This window comes from Patella vulgata, chromosome 1 (assembly GCF_932274485.2).
Source record: "Patella vulgata chromosome 1, xgPatVulg1.2, whole genome shotgun sequence".
In the NCBI taxonomy this organism is placed as follows: domain Eukaryota; kingdom Metazoa; phylum Mollusca; class Gastropoda; family Patellidae; genus Patella; species Patella vulgata.
This window is the reverse complement of record NC_065879.2, coordinates 47,630,965-47,647,513: the sequence shown is the minus strand read 5'-3', so window position 1 is coordinate 47,647,513 and position 16,549 is coordinate 47,630,965. Positions and strand designations below refer to the sequence as shown.

The window sequence follows — 16,549 nt, the reverse complement described above, 5'->3', positions numbered from 1 at the left end:
GAGCGGTCGACAAGGCTTGTCGCATATTTATTCCTTTGTTGGTAATAATCAGATCAGATTATAAATTTTGTCGTTTGAGGGTTTACAAGGTTCTACAACTGAAACAAGGGTCTCAACTCTGGAAGTAATCTACAGAAATTGCTGAAATTCAATAGACCTGTTTCACAAATTTAAATGATGCATAAAAATTTCATACATATCGGATGATAACTTTCATCAATCGAGCATTAACAAGGTTTAACAAAGTGAAACAAGGGCAATAACTCTTAATAGTCCGAGCGGTCGACAAGGCATGTCACATATTTATTCCTTTGTTGGTAATAATCAGATCATACATACAGATCACATGATCACTTTTGTCATTCAAACGTTCACAATCGCCATAACTCTAAAAATTATTGACGGAAATTGCTGAAATTCAATAGACCTGTTTCACAAATTTAAATGATGCATAAAAATTTCATACATATCGGATGATAACTTTCATCAATCGAGCATTAACAAGCTTTAACAAAGTGAAACAAGAGCAATAACTCTAGAAGTAATTATTGTAAATTACTGAAATTCAATAGGCTTTTTCGTTTCACTAATTTAAATCATGCATGTAAATTTCACAAAGATCGGGCCATAACTCTAGACGTAATAAACGGAAATTGCTGAAATTCAATAGGTTTCTTCGTCTCACTAATTTAAATAATGCATATAATTTTCAGAGAGATCGAATGATAACTTTTGACGTTAGAGCGTTCACAAGGATCAATAAAGTGAAACAAGGGCCATAACTCTAGACGTAATAAACAGAAATTGCTGAAATTTAATAGGCTTCTTCGTTTCAGTAATCTAAATAATGCATATCAATTTCAGAAAGATCGGATGATAACTTTTGATGTTAGAGCGTTCACAAGGATCAATAAAGTGAAACAAGGGGCATAACTCTAGACGTAATAAACGGAAATTGCTGAAATACAAAAGGCTTCTTCCTTTCAGTAATCTAAATAATGCATATAAGTTTCAGAAAGATTGGGTGATAACTTTTGGTGTTGGAGCGTTCACAAGGTTCAATAAAGTTAAAAAAGGGCCACAACTCTAGACGTAATAAACGGAAATTGCTGAAATTCAATAGGTTTCTTTTTCTCACTTATTTAAATCATGCATATAAATTTCACAAAGATTGGGTGCTAACTTATGGCGTTAACCGCGTTCACAAGGTGCAGTAAAGTGAAACAAGGGCCATAACTCTAGATGTAGTAAACAGAAATTGCTGAAATTCAATAGGCTTCTTCGTTTCATTAATTCAAATAATGCATATAAATTTCAGAGAGATCGGATGATAAATTTTGGAGTTAGAGCGTTCACAAGGTTCAATAAAGTGAAACAAGGGCCATAACTCTAGACATAATAAACAGAAATTGTTGAAATTCAATAGGCTTCTTCGTTTCACTAATTTAAACATTGCATATAAATTTCACAAAGATTGTATGTTAACTTTTGGCATTAGAGCGTTCACAAAGTTCAACAAAGTGAAACAGGGGCCATAAGTCTAGACGTAATAAACGGAAATATTGAAATTAAATAGGCGTCTTCATCTCACTAATGTAAACAACATATATCAATTTTAAAACAATTGGATGATAACTTTTGGCGAAATTGTGGATGATGGACGGACGGACGGGGGCGACGGCAATATACGTCCCTATTTCAATGTGGGCGTATAAAAAATGCTAGGCATTATGGTTTTATTCTTACACATTGTTAGGCTAATGTGAACAGCTGTTTAATTTGGTCAACCAGTATTTATTGCATAATTAAGCCTTAACAGGAATTAATGACTCTTATATCCTTAAAGATGTTTAATCACTGCTTGATACAATAAGAACTGAAAAGTTGACCTGTGCCAAATTTTGATATTAATTAGAATTATTTTTTTTAAAAATAATAACAGTATCATGGCATCCGAACCAAGTTTCAGTCTCATGTTTCAGATTTTAAATATTATTTGTACACTTCAATACTTCAGGCTGTTCTAAACGGGCTTGTCAGTCTTAGCACCCACATATCTTGCTAAACTGATAAAACGTTATATCCCAGACAGATCAAATCTTAGGTCATCGAATACAAATTTTTTCTTCTTCAGAGAGAAGATACCAGACATACCAATAAAACATATGAATGGCAGGCCTTCTCCATTATTGCCCCCTATTTATGGAATAGCCTCCTCTCTCATATTCGCCAGTCCAACAATGTGCCTTCTTAATAGTAGCTTAAAACCTTATCTATTTAAAGGCAGATAATTCTTGTTCCTGAATAAAGTGTGGTTAATTTTAGCGAAATTAAATAGTATAATTTTAAACAACCACATGGAGCTTATATTATGTATATCCTATTTAATCCTGTTGTTTATTCTATAACTACATGCAAATACAAGCAAATATCACTGAATACAGCCATTGAATAACCTATGGTTGTATTCAATGGCTTGTACAAATACTACTTTTATCCAGAATGACGTCACTTCAGAATTATGTCAAACTGTAATGTCAACACTAGCAACCACAATTTTTGTAAAAGAAAGAAAAAAGGGCGGAACCTATGATGAATTTTAACGTTATTGGTGATTTTGTTTTTGATAATCTGGATAGTACAGTGTATTTTGAGATTTACATGTACATGTAGTTATAGAATAAAAACAGAACTCAATGACCATTGAATAACCTGAATAGCTTGTGGAATACTTGCGCAGTGATACACTCTCTTGAACCATTGAATGGTCATTGAGTTCTATCTATCTGTTCTTTAATTTTTTTGTTTTTATATTTCACTTTTTGTGCTATATTTCACCTTTTATGTACATGTATCATCCTTGTTTAATTTTTAATATGCCATTGCACAGTGATTCTAAAATGTATGCATAGAACGCTTTATAAAAATAAAGTTATTACTGGTATTATTATTATGAAATGCAAAAAACATTTTACATACAAGTCTTTAAATTTGCATGTGTTAAGAATATTTTTTTTTTCCTCCTATTCAAATGTTTAATTTTAATATTCTATCTGTTCCACACAAAAATTCAAAAATTAATGTAAAGAAACTGCAAACCTGAACTGAAAGTTCACGTTCAAATGGATAATATTTGTAATTTTGGTTGATAATATCAATAAGTTTAGGCAAGGAAATAAGCGTAGGTCATTGTAAAATAATACTGTAATTAATAATTGCGGAGAACTATTATTTTTTTTTGTGCATCTATGAACCTGTGTGAGAAGAAGAAATAGTGAACAAAACAAAGGTGAAAATGAGAATCATGTGGACGAAACATAATAATTTACAAAATATTGACTCCAGGCAAATGACGTTAGAAGGAAACATTGATAATTGGAAGGTTTGAATCATGTGGGTCAAGAGGCTGAGTATATCTACAGCAGAAGTAATTACTTGTCTCGCTAGCTCCTCCTCACGTTTCTTTAACCTCTCTCGTTCTATTTTCAACTGCTGTAGTTGTAACTGTCTGTGCCTATCAGCGTTATTGACCTGGCACTGAGCCACATTTGGTGATGAAGCTGGGCTATTCACCTGCATTGGTTGCTGCTGCTGTTGCTGCTGAACAGTTTGCTGTAAACGCATCGTTGGACGTTGTAAATGTGCAGCTGAAAGAAACAGAAATTCAGTGTAAATTGAGCAATCTTTGAAATTAGATGCTGACAAAAGTTTGGGAGATACAAAATATTTATCAATTCAGTGTTATCAAATGTTTTAGATTTCTTCAGGGTCACTATTAAGGCCTTACTGATGTTGTGCCTAAGGTAATGTGGGGATACTATGAATTCAGCTTTATGTTAGAAAACAGGATCAGTTCTGAGTCTGAGGTGAGAATGATATAAGTATTAAGTACTTACGAACAGAAGGGTGAAACCAGCTTGTTGTCCTCTCCACATGATGAATATAATAACATTCCCCTTCATTAGTAAATGCCCGTTCCCATCCTGGTGGTAATGGGATTTTATCCACATTGATAATTTGTGGGGGTTGATTTGATGAACCGCCTGCGGCCTGCTGTTGTTGCATTGCATGTTGTTGTTGTTGAGCAGGTGCTGGCTGCTGCTGTTGAGGATTAAGAAGATTTGTTGTACTCTGTGTTTTTCTTGGATCCTGCCATGTTGTTGTCTGTGTTTCATGACTGAAATGAGAAAAAGTAAAATATTCAACCTATGTATAGAAATTTATTACCGCTAGATACTGTACTTTTTTTTTTCTTAATGATTGACATCCCAAACCTATCTCATGGACGTAACCTGCTGATTTAAGCCAGTGAACACATATTATTCTCCTCAGAAATGACTTACAAAATCAACCAACAGCATTTTTGGGACGGTAAATTCCACCACTGCGCAACATAACAATCGTTACTGTGGTATAATAAAGTAGGAGCATAACAAAATATTAATCACAGAAGCACTATATACAGTTAGTTGAAAAGACAAGCTGGATATTTTAAAGTAATGGACTTGTGATGTATGGGAGTTCAGTTATTGTCTCTCTCTCTGAATAGTTATTTATATGATTTGTCACTTGTAGCTACAAGTTTCAATAGTTTTCCTAAATTTACACTTGTCTATATCATGATTTATATATATGATATATATATATACACACACTTGTCTATATCATGTTTTATATTTTTCATGATTTATACTTTTCTATATGGTGATACAAAGTTTAATACAGGTCTGAAACCTTGTAAAATCCTAATTTCTATCTAGGGTGAACTTCAAAAAATTACAGTACATGTGCAGTGTAGAGGTGTAAATATAACAGCTATACAATGTATATTTATTTATACAATGAATGAGTCATTAACCTAATTGATTAAATGTTTATGATTGAGTACACATATTACTACAATAATTATTCTATTTAAATGGCAAACATAAAATTGCATGGCTTTTAACCAACAGCCTGGGTTATAAAACAACAGCACATAGTTTTAAATGAAAATCTATCTTCAAATTAGAACCAGCGACTGCCAGGCAGGATACGCCCACATTTTTTCGAGAGATGGATAGAGAACAAGCTAAATACGCGATTTTTGTACAATCAGGAGCCATAAGTTTTTTTAAATCGGATAAAAATTATGACCTCTATAGGGTCCACAAGCTAACCAGCGGCTGCCAGGCAGGATATGCCCACATTTTCGAGAGATGGATAGAGAACAAGCTAACAAGTGATTTTTCCTACCATCAAGGGCCATAATTCAGGAAATTTCAATTCAATATGCGCGAATATCGAAAGGTACTGAGATCTTTGTGTTATAAACTTACATTTCAAGTTTCAACAAAATAAGATAAAAATTGTGACCTCTATAGGGTCCACAACCTTGATTTTTACGCTATTTGAGAACGAACGGCGGCCATTTTGTCTGTCAATTTTGGGTTGATTTTCACGAAATTCGAATTCAGTTGTCCTTAGGGTGTAACAGTGATATAATAATACAGTTTTTTAAATCAGATAAAAATTATGACCTCTATAGGGTCCACAATCTAAAAACGCGATTTTTCGTACAATCAGGGGCCATGCGCGAATATCGAAAGGAACCGAGATGTTCGGTTATAAACTTAAGTTTGACCTGTATAGGGTCCACAACCTTGATATACCATATTTTTACGCTATTTGAGAACGAACAGCGGCCATTTTGTCTGTCAATTTTGGGCCGATTTTCACAAAATTCGAACTCAGCCATCCTTAGGGTGTAACGGTGATATATTAATATGTTTTTTTTAAATCGGATAAAAATTATGACCTCTATAAGGTCCACAAGCTAAAAATGCGATTTTTCGTACAATCAGGGGCCATAATTCAGGAAGTTACGGTCCGATATGCACGAATATCGAAAGGAACCGAGATCTATGGGTTATAAACTTACATTTCAAGTTTCAACAAAATCGGATAAAAATTGTGACCTCTATAGGGTCCACAAACTTGATTTACCATATTTTTACGCTATTTGAGAACGAACGGCGGCCATTTTGTCTGTCAATTTGGGCTTAAATCGGATAAAAAAACGCGATTTTTTGTACAATCAGGGGCCATAATTCAGGAAGTTACGGTCCGATATGCGCGAATATCGAAAGGAACCTAGAAATTTGGGTTATAAACTTACATTTCAAGTTTCAACAAAATCGGATAAATATTGTAACCTCTATAGGATCCACAACCTTGATATACCATATTTTTACGCTATTTGAGAATGAACGGCGGCCATTTTGTCTGTCAATTTTGAGCCGATTGTCACGAAATTCAACCTCAGCTGTCCGTAGGGTGTAACGGTGATATAATAACACGTTTTTTTAAATCGGATAAAAATTATGACCTCTATAGGGTCCACAAGCTAAAAATGCGATTTTTCGTACAATCAGGGGCCATAATTCAGGAAGTTACTGTACGATATGCACGAACATCGAAAGGAACCGAGATCTTTGGGTTATAAACTTACATTTCAAGTTTCAACAAAATCGGATAAAAACTGTGACCTCAATAGGGTAAACAACCTTGATATACCATATTTTTACGCTATTTGAGAACGAACGGCGGCCATTTTGTCCGTCAATTTTGGGCCGATTTTCACGAAATTCAAACTCAGTCGTCCTGAGGGTGTAACGGTGATATAATAATACGTTTTTTTAAATCGGATAAAAATTATGACTTCTATAGGGTCAAGCTAAAAACGAGATTTTCGTACAATCAGGGGCCATAATTCAGGAAGTTATGGTCCGATATGCGCGAATATCGAAAGGAACCGAAATCTTTGGGTTATAAACTTACATTTCAAGTTTTAACAAAATTGGATAAAAATTGTGACCTCTATAGGGTCCACAACCTCTATAGTGTCCACAAGCTAAAAACGTGATTTTTCGTACAAACAGGGGCCATAATCCATGAAGTTTCGATCCGATACATGCCAATATCGAAAGCAGCCGAGATCGTTTGAAGATAAACCTATATTTCAAGTTTCGTCAAAATCGGATAAGAATTGTGACCTGTAGAGTGTCCACAAACAAATTGTGGACGTCCGGATGGACAGGGGCAACGACAATATACGTCCACATGAAAATGTGGGCGTATAAAAACATTTCAGATATCATGAATATGTACATGTACACTAGCAGCTAAGTTAATAACAGTTTTCTCTATGTGAATGATACAACAAAACAAATGAAGGCATAAAATACAATGAAATCTGCATTTTTATCTTTGGCCCAAATCAAAGAGGTCTAGCCATTTAAACATTTTTTTTAAAATTTCATCAGATGCAACAAAAAACTGGGAGATAAGAAACAGAGAATACATCAAATAAATATATGTGATTTATAATTAAATGTTACCTAATTAAATGATAAATATCGTTAACCCCAAAAAATACAGACAAAACATTAGAAATAATATATGAAATGAATACATCTATAAAGCTCAACAACTATTTTATTTTACACATTTAGTTTAAACTTAATGCCTTCCACTCTGTTTTCCTTCTTTGTGGTGCATACAACAGCAATGGACATTCAACAATTTAAAATATTTCAATAATGCGCTTTGAGAGAGAACTACTTTCAACAAATGTTATTGGGGAGAACAGTTTTTGTTTGCATTTACCAGCATTTTCCCCCATCACTGGTTTGTGCTGCATCTTTTGGTGAATGAACGAGAAAACGTCCCAGTACAAACAGGCAACTCATAGTCTGTATTTGTGTCCTGGTTAAGCAAACTATCACCACGAACCGGATGTCGAGAGAGAGGAAACACAAACTATTTACCGAGACAACACAAGATAATACTACGACTGTGTTCTACCATTGAAGCCAGTCACAGAAAAATGATTGCATGTTTTCATACTGACATCAGACAATGGGAATGTTCATCAAAGCTGACCTATCATTATGACCTACTGGCCAATTAATCTTAACAATTTTCATATAAACTGAAGTGATCCTTGATCTCTGCGTACATACATGAGAACTTGTTTTTCAAAAATAATAGTGTCTCTCCTGAAAATGTCTCCCCCCCCCCCCCCACCACACACACAAAAATTATCATGTGTCACTGTAATAAATGAGTCTGTTAAATGAAATAAAATCTGACTTTACTGGATGCAATTATCTCAAACAAGAAATACATATAGAGAAGTAATTACATATAGTATTAGTAACGACCATATTTCAATGTGGGTGTATAAAAATTGCATTTCTTTCCCAAGGCATGACAGGAAATGACATGAAATGGGGTTTAACGTCCTACTGTTTTGCTCCGAACTGGGCTAATGAAGACGGGCATACGCCATACAGTGTGCTATGAGGGAAATTTTGCCCGGACAGCGGCACTACGGCCTACTCTTATATCGAATTCCAACTGTACACAGGACCTCGGTTTTTCGTCTCATCCGAATGACTAGACAGCTGTCCTTGTCAGGCCCTCCGTCCTGCATCACTGACAAGGGGAAACCACGCCGGAAAATCTGGATGAACTTTCTCGGCCAATGCAGGGATCGAACACCTGACCTCCAGGCTAGCGAGCCAGCGCCTTACCTCTTTCCCAAGGGTTCAAGTTTTATATGATATAAGTTCTTACTATGAAAAGTTTTCAGTGGTATGAAAAGTTTTTCAGTATTTATGTGAATATTAATACAGAGAAAGATACTAGATAACAAACCTTATCTCTTCACCCTCCGTGTTTCAAATAAGAAATGGTGCTATTAACATCAACGTGGCACATGCAGGAGCGATTCGCACCCGGCATTTGTAAACAAAATTGACAATATTTTTAATCAAAACAACGATTCATTATTGTTATTTATAATATTTCTGCCACACTCAACTACAATTAAGCATATAATCCTACCTGAAACGGGTACAAATCCCCTCTTTTTAAAGAGATAGTAGTTTGCTTTTTCCGACATTTTAAATTTACGTCTGTAACACATAAAGGTGGGGCCTCGTGTGCCATAGCCAATCAAAGTACTAATCTGATCAGAGTTGCGCAGTAGTAATAGGCCGTAATTATGAACTTCCGAATCAATTTTGATAAAAACATCTCTTGATTTACTTTATTGTCAATATTTGCTGATAAATGAATGTTGTTTCAGTAGATTGGACTGCATATGTGTAATAAGTACTAATAGTATAAAATTAACTTATTTTTAAGATGGTACATGCATTAATAAAGAAATTGAGTTTGGAACTAAAGGCATCCAATCGTAGCTAAAAACAAGCACATCAGTATATATCTCAGCATTTTTAGTTACGTTCTCGTAGCTAAGAAAGATACATGTCCTGTCAACTCACATAACATGCTCTTTTAAGTCCATACCTTTCTCTCAACGTCAATGTATGTATGACATGAAATTCCTCTTTTAATTTTGATAGCAAATATAATTTACTAGTGGGCCTATCTTGGTGTCATCAGTAACTTAGTAAGTCACAGAGTGTCAATCAAATTCCAAAAACCTGGCTCAGTTTTAAGCCAAAACTTATCTAGGGAAAAAGAAATATTGCTTTTACTTTTATTACTTGAAGTATTCTAAATTGAGTTGACCCATGTTTCTATGTTAGTATTTACTTCAAGTCTGGAAGCTATATATAGCTACAAGACGTGTTCTAGTTGGAACATTATCAGAAAAACTTCTGTAGTTGCAGTTAAAAGTTGGTTTATCTATTATGGAGATATGCTATATCACTCTAATTATGTGCTTAAAGGAGCCATCTTCATATTCCTCCTTGAAAGAACTAAACCTCTTTGATTTTTGGTAACCAACGACTGCCAGGCAGGATACGCCCACATTTTCGAGAGATGGATAGAGAACAAGCTAAAAAGAAAGTGATTTTTCCTACAATCAAGGGCCATAATTCAGGAAGTTACAATTCGATATGCGCGAATATCGAAAGGAACCGAGATCTTTGTGTTATAAACTTATATTTCAAGTTTAAACAAAATCGGATAAAAAGTTTGACCTCTATAGGGTCCACAACCTTGATATACTACAAGGGTCGATTTTCACGATTTTTCGTACAATCAGGGGCCATAATTCAGGAAGTTACAGTCCGATATGCGCGAATATCTAAAGGAACCGAGATCTTTGGGTTATAAACTTACATTTCAAGTTTAAACAAAATCGGATAAAAATTGTGACCTCTATAGGGTCCACAACTTTGATATACCATATTTTTACGCTACTTGAGAACGAACGGCGTCCAATTTGTCTGTCAATTTTGGTCAGATTTTCACGAAATTCGAACTCAGTCCTCCTTTGGGTGTAACGGTGATAAAATAATATGTTTTTTTAAATCGGATAAAAATTATGACCTCTATAGGGCCACAAGCTAAAAACGCGATTTTTCGTACAATCAGGGGCCATAATTCAGGAAGTTATGGTCTGATATGCACGAATATTGAAAGGAACCGAGATCTATGGATTATCAACTTACATTTCAAGTTTCAACAAAATCAGATAAAAACTGTGACCTCTATAGTGTCCACAAGCTAAAAATGTGATTTTTCGTACAAACAGGGGCCATAATCCATGAAGTTTCGATCCGATACATGCAAATATCAAAAGGAACCGAGTTCTTTTGGAGATAAACCTATATTTCAAGTTTCGTCAAAATCGGATAAGAATTGTGACCTGTAGAGTGTCCACAAACAAATTGTGGACAGATGAACAGGGGCGACGACAATATACGTCCCCATGAAAATGTGGGCGTATAAAAACGAGCCACCAGTGAAGCTGATGTTCCCCCCATTCCCCTTCCCCCCCCTGCAAATCCCAAAATAAATAGACGATGCATATTAATTAATCGCACAAGTATCAAACTGATTATCAACTACATGTATACACACTCTCCATCAGTTAGAATCAAAGTTATCTTGTCCCAAAGCATCAGCCAATGAAATTGCTTAGCTTTCGTGGGAAATGTTAATCATTTAACTCAGTAAAGACATTCACCTAAGTTTAGACATTCTACCTCAATCAAAAGTTGACCAATCAAATTGCTTATCGCTACTTAGCCGAATCGAACTAAGTCAAGCAGGGATGTGCCCAGAAAAATATTCATGCCGGGCGGTAATCTTCGGCAGAAAATTATCGGGGTTTTTTTTTGATTGAAAATGCGCAATTTTATGAGTCCAGGGGTCAAAATTCACGACAGCACCGCACCGTAGTATTTAGCGAAATTACTGTAGAAAATAAAAAAGAACTACGGGCGACATCTTTAGCCGTGGTAATTTATTTAAGAATATGACGACGGCAATTTGCCAATGTTGACACTGAAACCACCGTTGTATACCTGCGTAATCCACGGCATAATCAAAAATAGGAATTTATTAATTATTGTTTTGTTTCTTTCCTGAGTTCTCTTGACTGTATTTTTCTATCAAAAACACAAGTCGGCATTCATTCAGTCGTACCATGGAACGTACATGTATACAGTCCATTGACATACGCCTACTCAAATGGTTGGAAGTCAGGTAGCACTAGCAGCCAATTTTATAACAATTATGAATTTCACACTGACCATCTACGCATGTTTTCACCTGTTTGTCACTAGTTTATAGCATTATGAAGTATTTATAATATCTCAATAAATAAAACACGTATTCCCCCAAGTCATCTGACCTAATTCTACCGAAACGTCACATGCTGGGAATGGAATGGAGATGCACACGGCTCGTTGACTGGTTTATTTAATCATTTAAAAAGTTCAAAACAATTTCCAGAAATAACGGCTATGAATAATTTATTGGAAAATATGATCAAATCAAATAATTAGGTCCGGAAAATATATCATATAAATTAACATAATATAATTTTTAGCGTAAATAAAGACGTGACGTTAGAAAGGAATTCCAGGGGGCGTTACATGTCCGCCGCACGAAGTTCATGTAATATAATGTCATGCACATGTGTGAAGTACTGAAATCGTCTTTTGATAATCAAATTAGGCTACAGTATTACGGATATTTTATAATTGGAATTCAACACCTCAACGGCAAAGTATTCATTTAAAACGCAAGTTTGGTACCATGATAGATATATTTGGTAGAATTTACGTGGATACAGATTATAGAATTGCACGAATCTATAAAAATAGTTTAAATAGCGAAAATAGTCGTCTGCTAGTGCTATTTTTAAACAATAACGGTGCAGTAGGCTTGTTTAACCAGTCATGCTAGTTACATCACGCTGATGTGACCAGTTAAAAGAGTCTAAATATCAGATAACTCTGCGCATCAAATAAGAAATCGAAAGTAATATATTTCGTCAAAAACGAACGTTATATTTAGATGTCTATTATACGAGGTCAGTTTGACACGAGTCAAAATAACTTATTCAATTTATGAGGTTAAAAGCAACAAATAAAAACGCTTTTACCAATTTAGATTATCTTTATTTACAAGAAAATGGAGGTGGGCGGAAATCTGCTTCAAGATATTTTTGCCAGGCGGACAATATTGGTGCCGGGCGGTGCCGCCCGGTAATTGTAATAGTAGGCACATCCCTGGTCAAGGTATTATGTAATGAAACTATACACCAAATTTCATCACTCTCTCTCTCAATCAAATTTTTATCTCCGTTTACCCTAAACAGAAAATGCTTATCTTCAAACTCCATCAAGGCATTCACCTAATGAATGCCTACACCAAGTTTGACCAGTCTCACTCAATTTGATTCAAAGTAATCGAGATACAAAGTCTCGACCACTCAAATTGATTATGACTCTACTTACCCTGACCAGAAAATGCTCATTACCGATCTTAGTCAAGGTATTGAGATAATGAAACTATACACCAAGTATAATCAATCTCACTTAATTAGAACTAAAGTTATCGTGTCCCAAAGCATCAACCAATCAAATTGCTTATCTCTGCTTACGATAAGCAGAAAATGCTCATCTTTGAACTCTATCAATGCAATGACCTAATAAATACCTACACCAAGTTTGAACATTCTAGCTCAATTAGAGGGAGAGTTATTGTGTCCCAAAAAGTGTGACGGGCAGACAGATGGACAAACCCATTTTAATAGTCCCCTGCTTTTTCGAAAGGCGGGGGACAAAAAAATGTTTGAAGAATGAATATTATACATAATCCTTCCTAAAAAAACCCACTAAAAACTCAGATTTATAACACATTTAAGAATGCAGGCGCTTTATAAATTCATTATATTATTATTATAATAACAGTGAGGCTGTTTTAAATCTGTTTTAAATAATCTCATTCGTGAGGACCAAAAGTGGTTTTTAACCGGGGGGGTTTATTCGGGAGAATACACAACTCTTATTTGAAATTGAAAATATTCCTGGACTAATTGTTCTTATAGATTTCGAGAAGGCTTTTGATTCTGTTTCATGGAGATTTATTGATAAAACTTTAAAATTCTTTAAACATACATTATGCAAGAGCTAAATCTGATTATTCCAAGTCTTAATTTAGGCTTCAGATGTTATAGAAATTATAAACTAGATTTTTATTTAAACAACAAGCCCAAAATCAACTCTGTAGACCCACAGATGGCTCGGCTACAGCTTGGATTTAAATAGGATTTCACTGATTGATTAAATAAAAAATGGTGCCCCATGCGGAGATTATTAACCATTACGTTGACATCATCAGTTAGATCGAGGCTAAATGATAGAGTGTACGAAGCGAGGCCGCTGTTGAGCGATGCCACATGTCAGTAAATTTGATTGAAAGTTCGATATATACGGCCTTGATATTATGTTCAGTTGTGGTTAAAATGAGAGTTTGGATGTTGGTATTATACGCTCTTTTGTCACTTGCGTTTACAGAAAAATTATGGAAATTGATAAACATCGCAGCTAACATCACCCCAGTTGAATTGCAGTCCCATTGGATCACTGTAGTGTTTCCTATTTGTCTGCTTCGGGAGTCACGTAGTCACATTACAGTACAAGAGTACATGCAGGCTAACAAGAAGTCGGCTATAATTATGCCTCATTGATTTGGTCCATTCCTTTCAAACTTTTGCTTCTTATCTATATAATAAAAGTCCTATTTTTAATTTGTAGTAAAAATAAATGTGATACGAATTGAACTGCAACCCCGTCTCAAGCCATTGAAAACGTTACTTGATAATCGAGATTATGTAGGTGGAGTTAACGTCTGTCAATCAAACGATCGGCCAAGGTGAAGATATATTTGACTACCATTTCTAGTCAAATTTTACAACGATGATAACTTTGTTCAGAATAAAGTAATTTGACTGAAATTTTCAATATATTCTTCTTTCATCGTCTACTTTTGAACTGTTATAGCAAGAATGGCCAACTCTTTATAAAAATCTCCCATAATGTATCTTTAATTTTGGACAACAAATCAGGAAATGGGTGAACATTTCTAATACTGATTTTAAGCTCTGCGTTAAACAATTTGGTAAATCGAGTGAGTTCTTCGCCATTGGACGCGGTTGTAGACAGGGAGATGCGTTATCGCCTTATATATTTTTGCTATGTGTTGAAATTTTGGGTTGTTTAATAAGAAACGAGGAAGACATTAAAGGAATTAATTTTGCGAGTAAAAACCAAAAAATCCTACAATATGCAGATGATACTGCTCTGACACTTGACGGTAGCGAAAAATCTCTTAGACAGGCCTTGGATCTTCATGATGAATTCGCAAAATATTCAGGTTTAAAACCAAACATAGAAAAATCTTGTGTTTGGATAGGATCATCGAGAGGAAGACAAGAAAGATTTCTAAATGTTAAAAAAAATTTAATCTGGGAAATATCTGAATTTACAGCCCTAGGAATACAATACACTGATATCGATAAGATAATAGACCTGAATTATAATGTTAAGTGTCAAGAAGTTTGTAACTTGGTGTCAAATTGGTCTAAACGAAATTTGACTGCACTTGGTCGAATAACTGTCATAAAGTCAATATTAGTACCAAATTGAATCATCTACTAACAAGTCTACCTTCACCGGATATAGCTTAATTAAAGAATTTAGAGAAATCATTATATAAATTTGTTTGGGTAATAAAGCTAAAAGAGTGTCTAGAAAAACTATGGTTCAAAATTTTGAAAATGGTAGATGTAAAGTGATTGATATAACAGCATACTCAAAGTCGTTAAAAATTACATGGTTTAGAAGATTTTTAAAACATCAAAACACTGCCTGTGCAAAACTGTTAGTTGCTTCTTTACCAGATAAACAGTTATTTGTTGGCTCTTTTGGGGATGATTATTTTTATAAACTATTAAAGCGTACAAAATTGTCTTTCTGGCAAGAGGTTTTTAATTATATAAGTACATGTAATGCGCTAATTAAGTTAAAACCAAAAGATAACGATATATATAATATTCTATGTCAGCCATTGTGGTTCAATTCAAATATAAAAATAAACAATAAAACAATATATTTTGATGTTTGGCATCAGACAGGAATAAAATATGTTTAATGATCTTTTCGATAAAGGCGTTTTTATGACATACGACACATTCAAATCTATTTTTAATTTCTCTCCACACTTTACACACCTGTATGGATTAAAAAAATCACTTCTGGCTAAATGGATCATTTTAAACAAAATAAATCCTAAAACAGTAGATGTCAGGTTAAAGGAGCTAAATCGCTAACATTGGGGACCTAGAAATTGACAAAAGTGGGTCGCAACGCATATAATACTGTAATATGAATGTATATAAACTGATTTACATTCAATCGTTTCCGTTTTTACTCCAATTTCAAATCAGTTATGTTCGGCGAAACAAGTCAGCAGTCTCAAGCGAGTGCAATTTTCTAGCGTCTGGTTATTCCAGTCTACATACACCGTTTGATTTGGTGCAATGTGTCTAGCCTCGTCCCTCGAGTCTCTTGATACAACTGGGGCTGAAGCGCATTATGGTACACGATTCATGTACCAATGGTAAAATGTTTATTTTGTCTTAAATATTGGATATCAAAAGCCCATCCTTTTCCGGTAAGATCACAACATGAATGTTGATTTAATTTGACAAATAAATCGTGTTTTAAATGTTGAAGATTTTGGATGATATTGAGTTAGAGACTTAGCTACTTTAATACTACCCATTTACCCTCAAAATATTGAATTTATCTTTATGTTTGATACTGGGGCAAAACATTTCTATACACATTTCTTAGATAAAAAAACCTCAAAAAGCTAAATCTGAAAACTTGTGGGAATCAGATCTGGGAATGAACTTAACTCTAGAAGAATGGGCTTGATTTACAAGCAAACCTTTGAATTTACTGTCGATACTAGGCTAGAATAATTGGTACAAATAAATTTTTTAGCTAAAGTTGGAATTATTAAATCAGACCTATGTACCTTTTGCAAAACAGAAACAGAATCATTTATACATCTTAATAACAGCTGTGAATATGTACAAGTATATTGGCAAGAATTATAACCTGGATTAAACTAAAGGCAAACAATGATTTTGATATCACCTTGATAACATGTTTATTTGGCATTGATACTGATGATAATAAAATTCCAAATTTGATATATAGTTTAG

At 34.4% G+C, this 16,549-nt stretch overlaps 1 protein-coding gene across 3 annotated transcripts in view; it reads right to left on the bottom strand.

Moving 5' to 3' along the window:
* The window catches only part of LOC126807773 (transcriptional coactivator YAP1), a 94,967-nt gene that overhangs the window by 15,408 nt on the left and 63,010 nt on the right, over window positions 1–16,549 (bottom strand). For 2 of the 3 annotated variants that reach the window (XM_050532570.2, XM_050532580.2), the window contains exons 2-3: window positions 3,897–4,177; window positions 3,436–3,647 (exon numbers count right to left, since the gene is read on the bottom strand). In XM_050532570.2, coding sequence (XP_050388527.1) covers window positions 3,436–3,647; window positions 3,897–4,177 — 493 coding nt within the window. The remainder of the gene's footprint in view (window positions 1–3,435; window positions 3,648–3,896; window positions 4,178–16,549) is intronic. The other variant, XM_050532591.2, reaches the window with a different exon arrangement.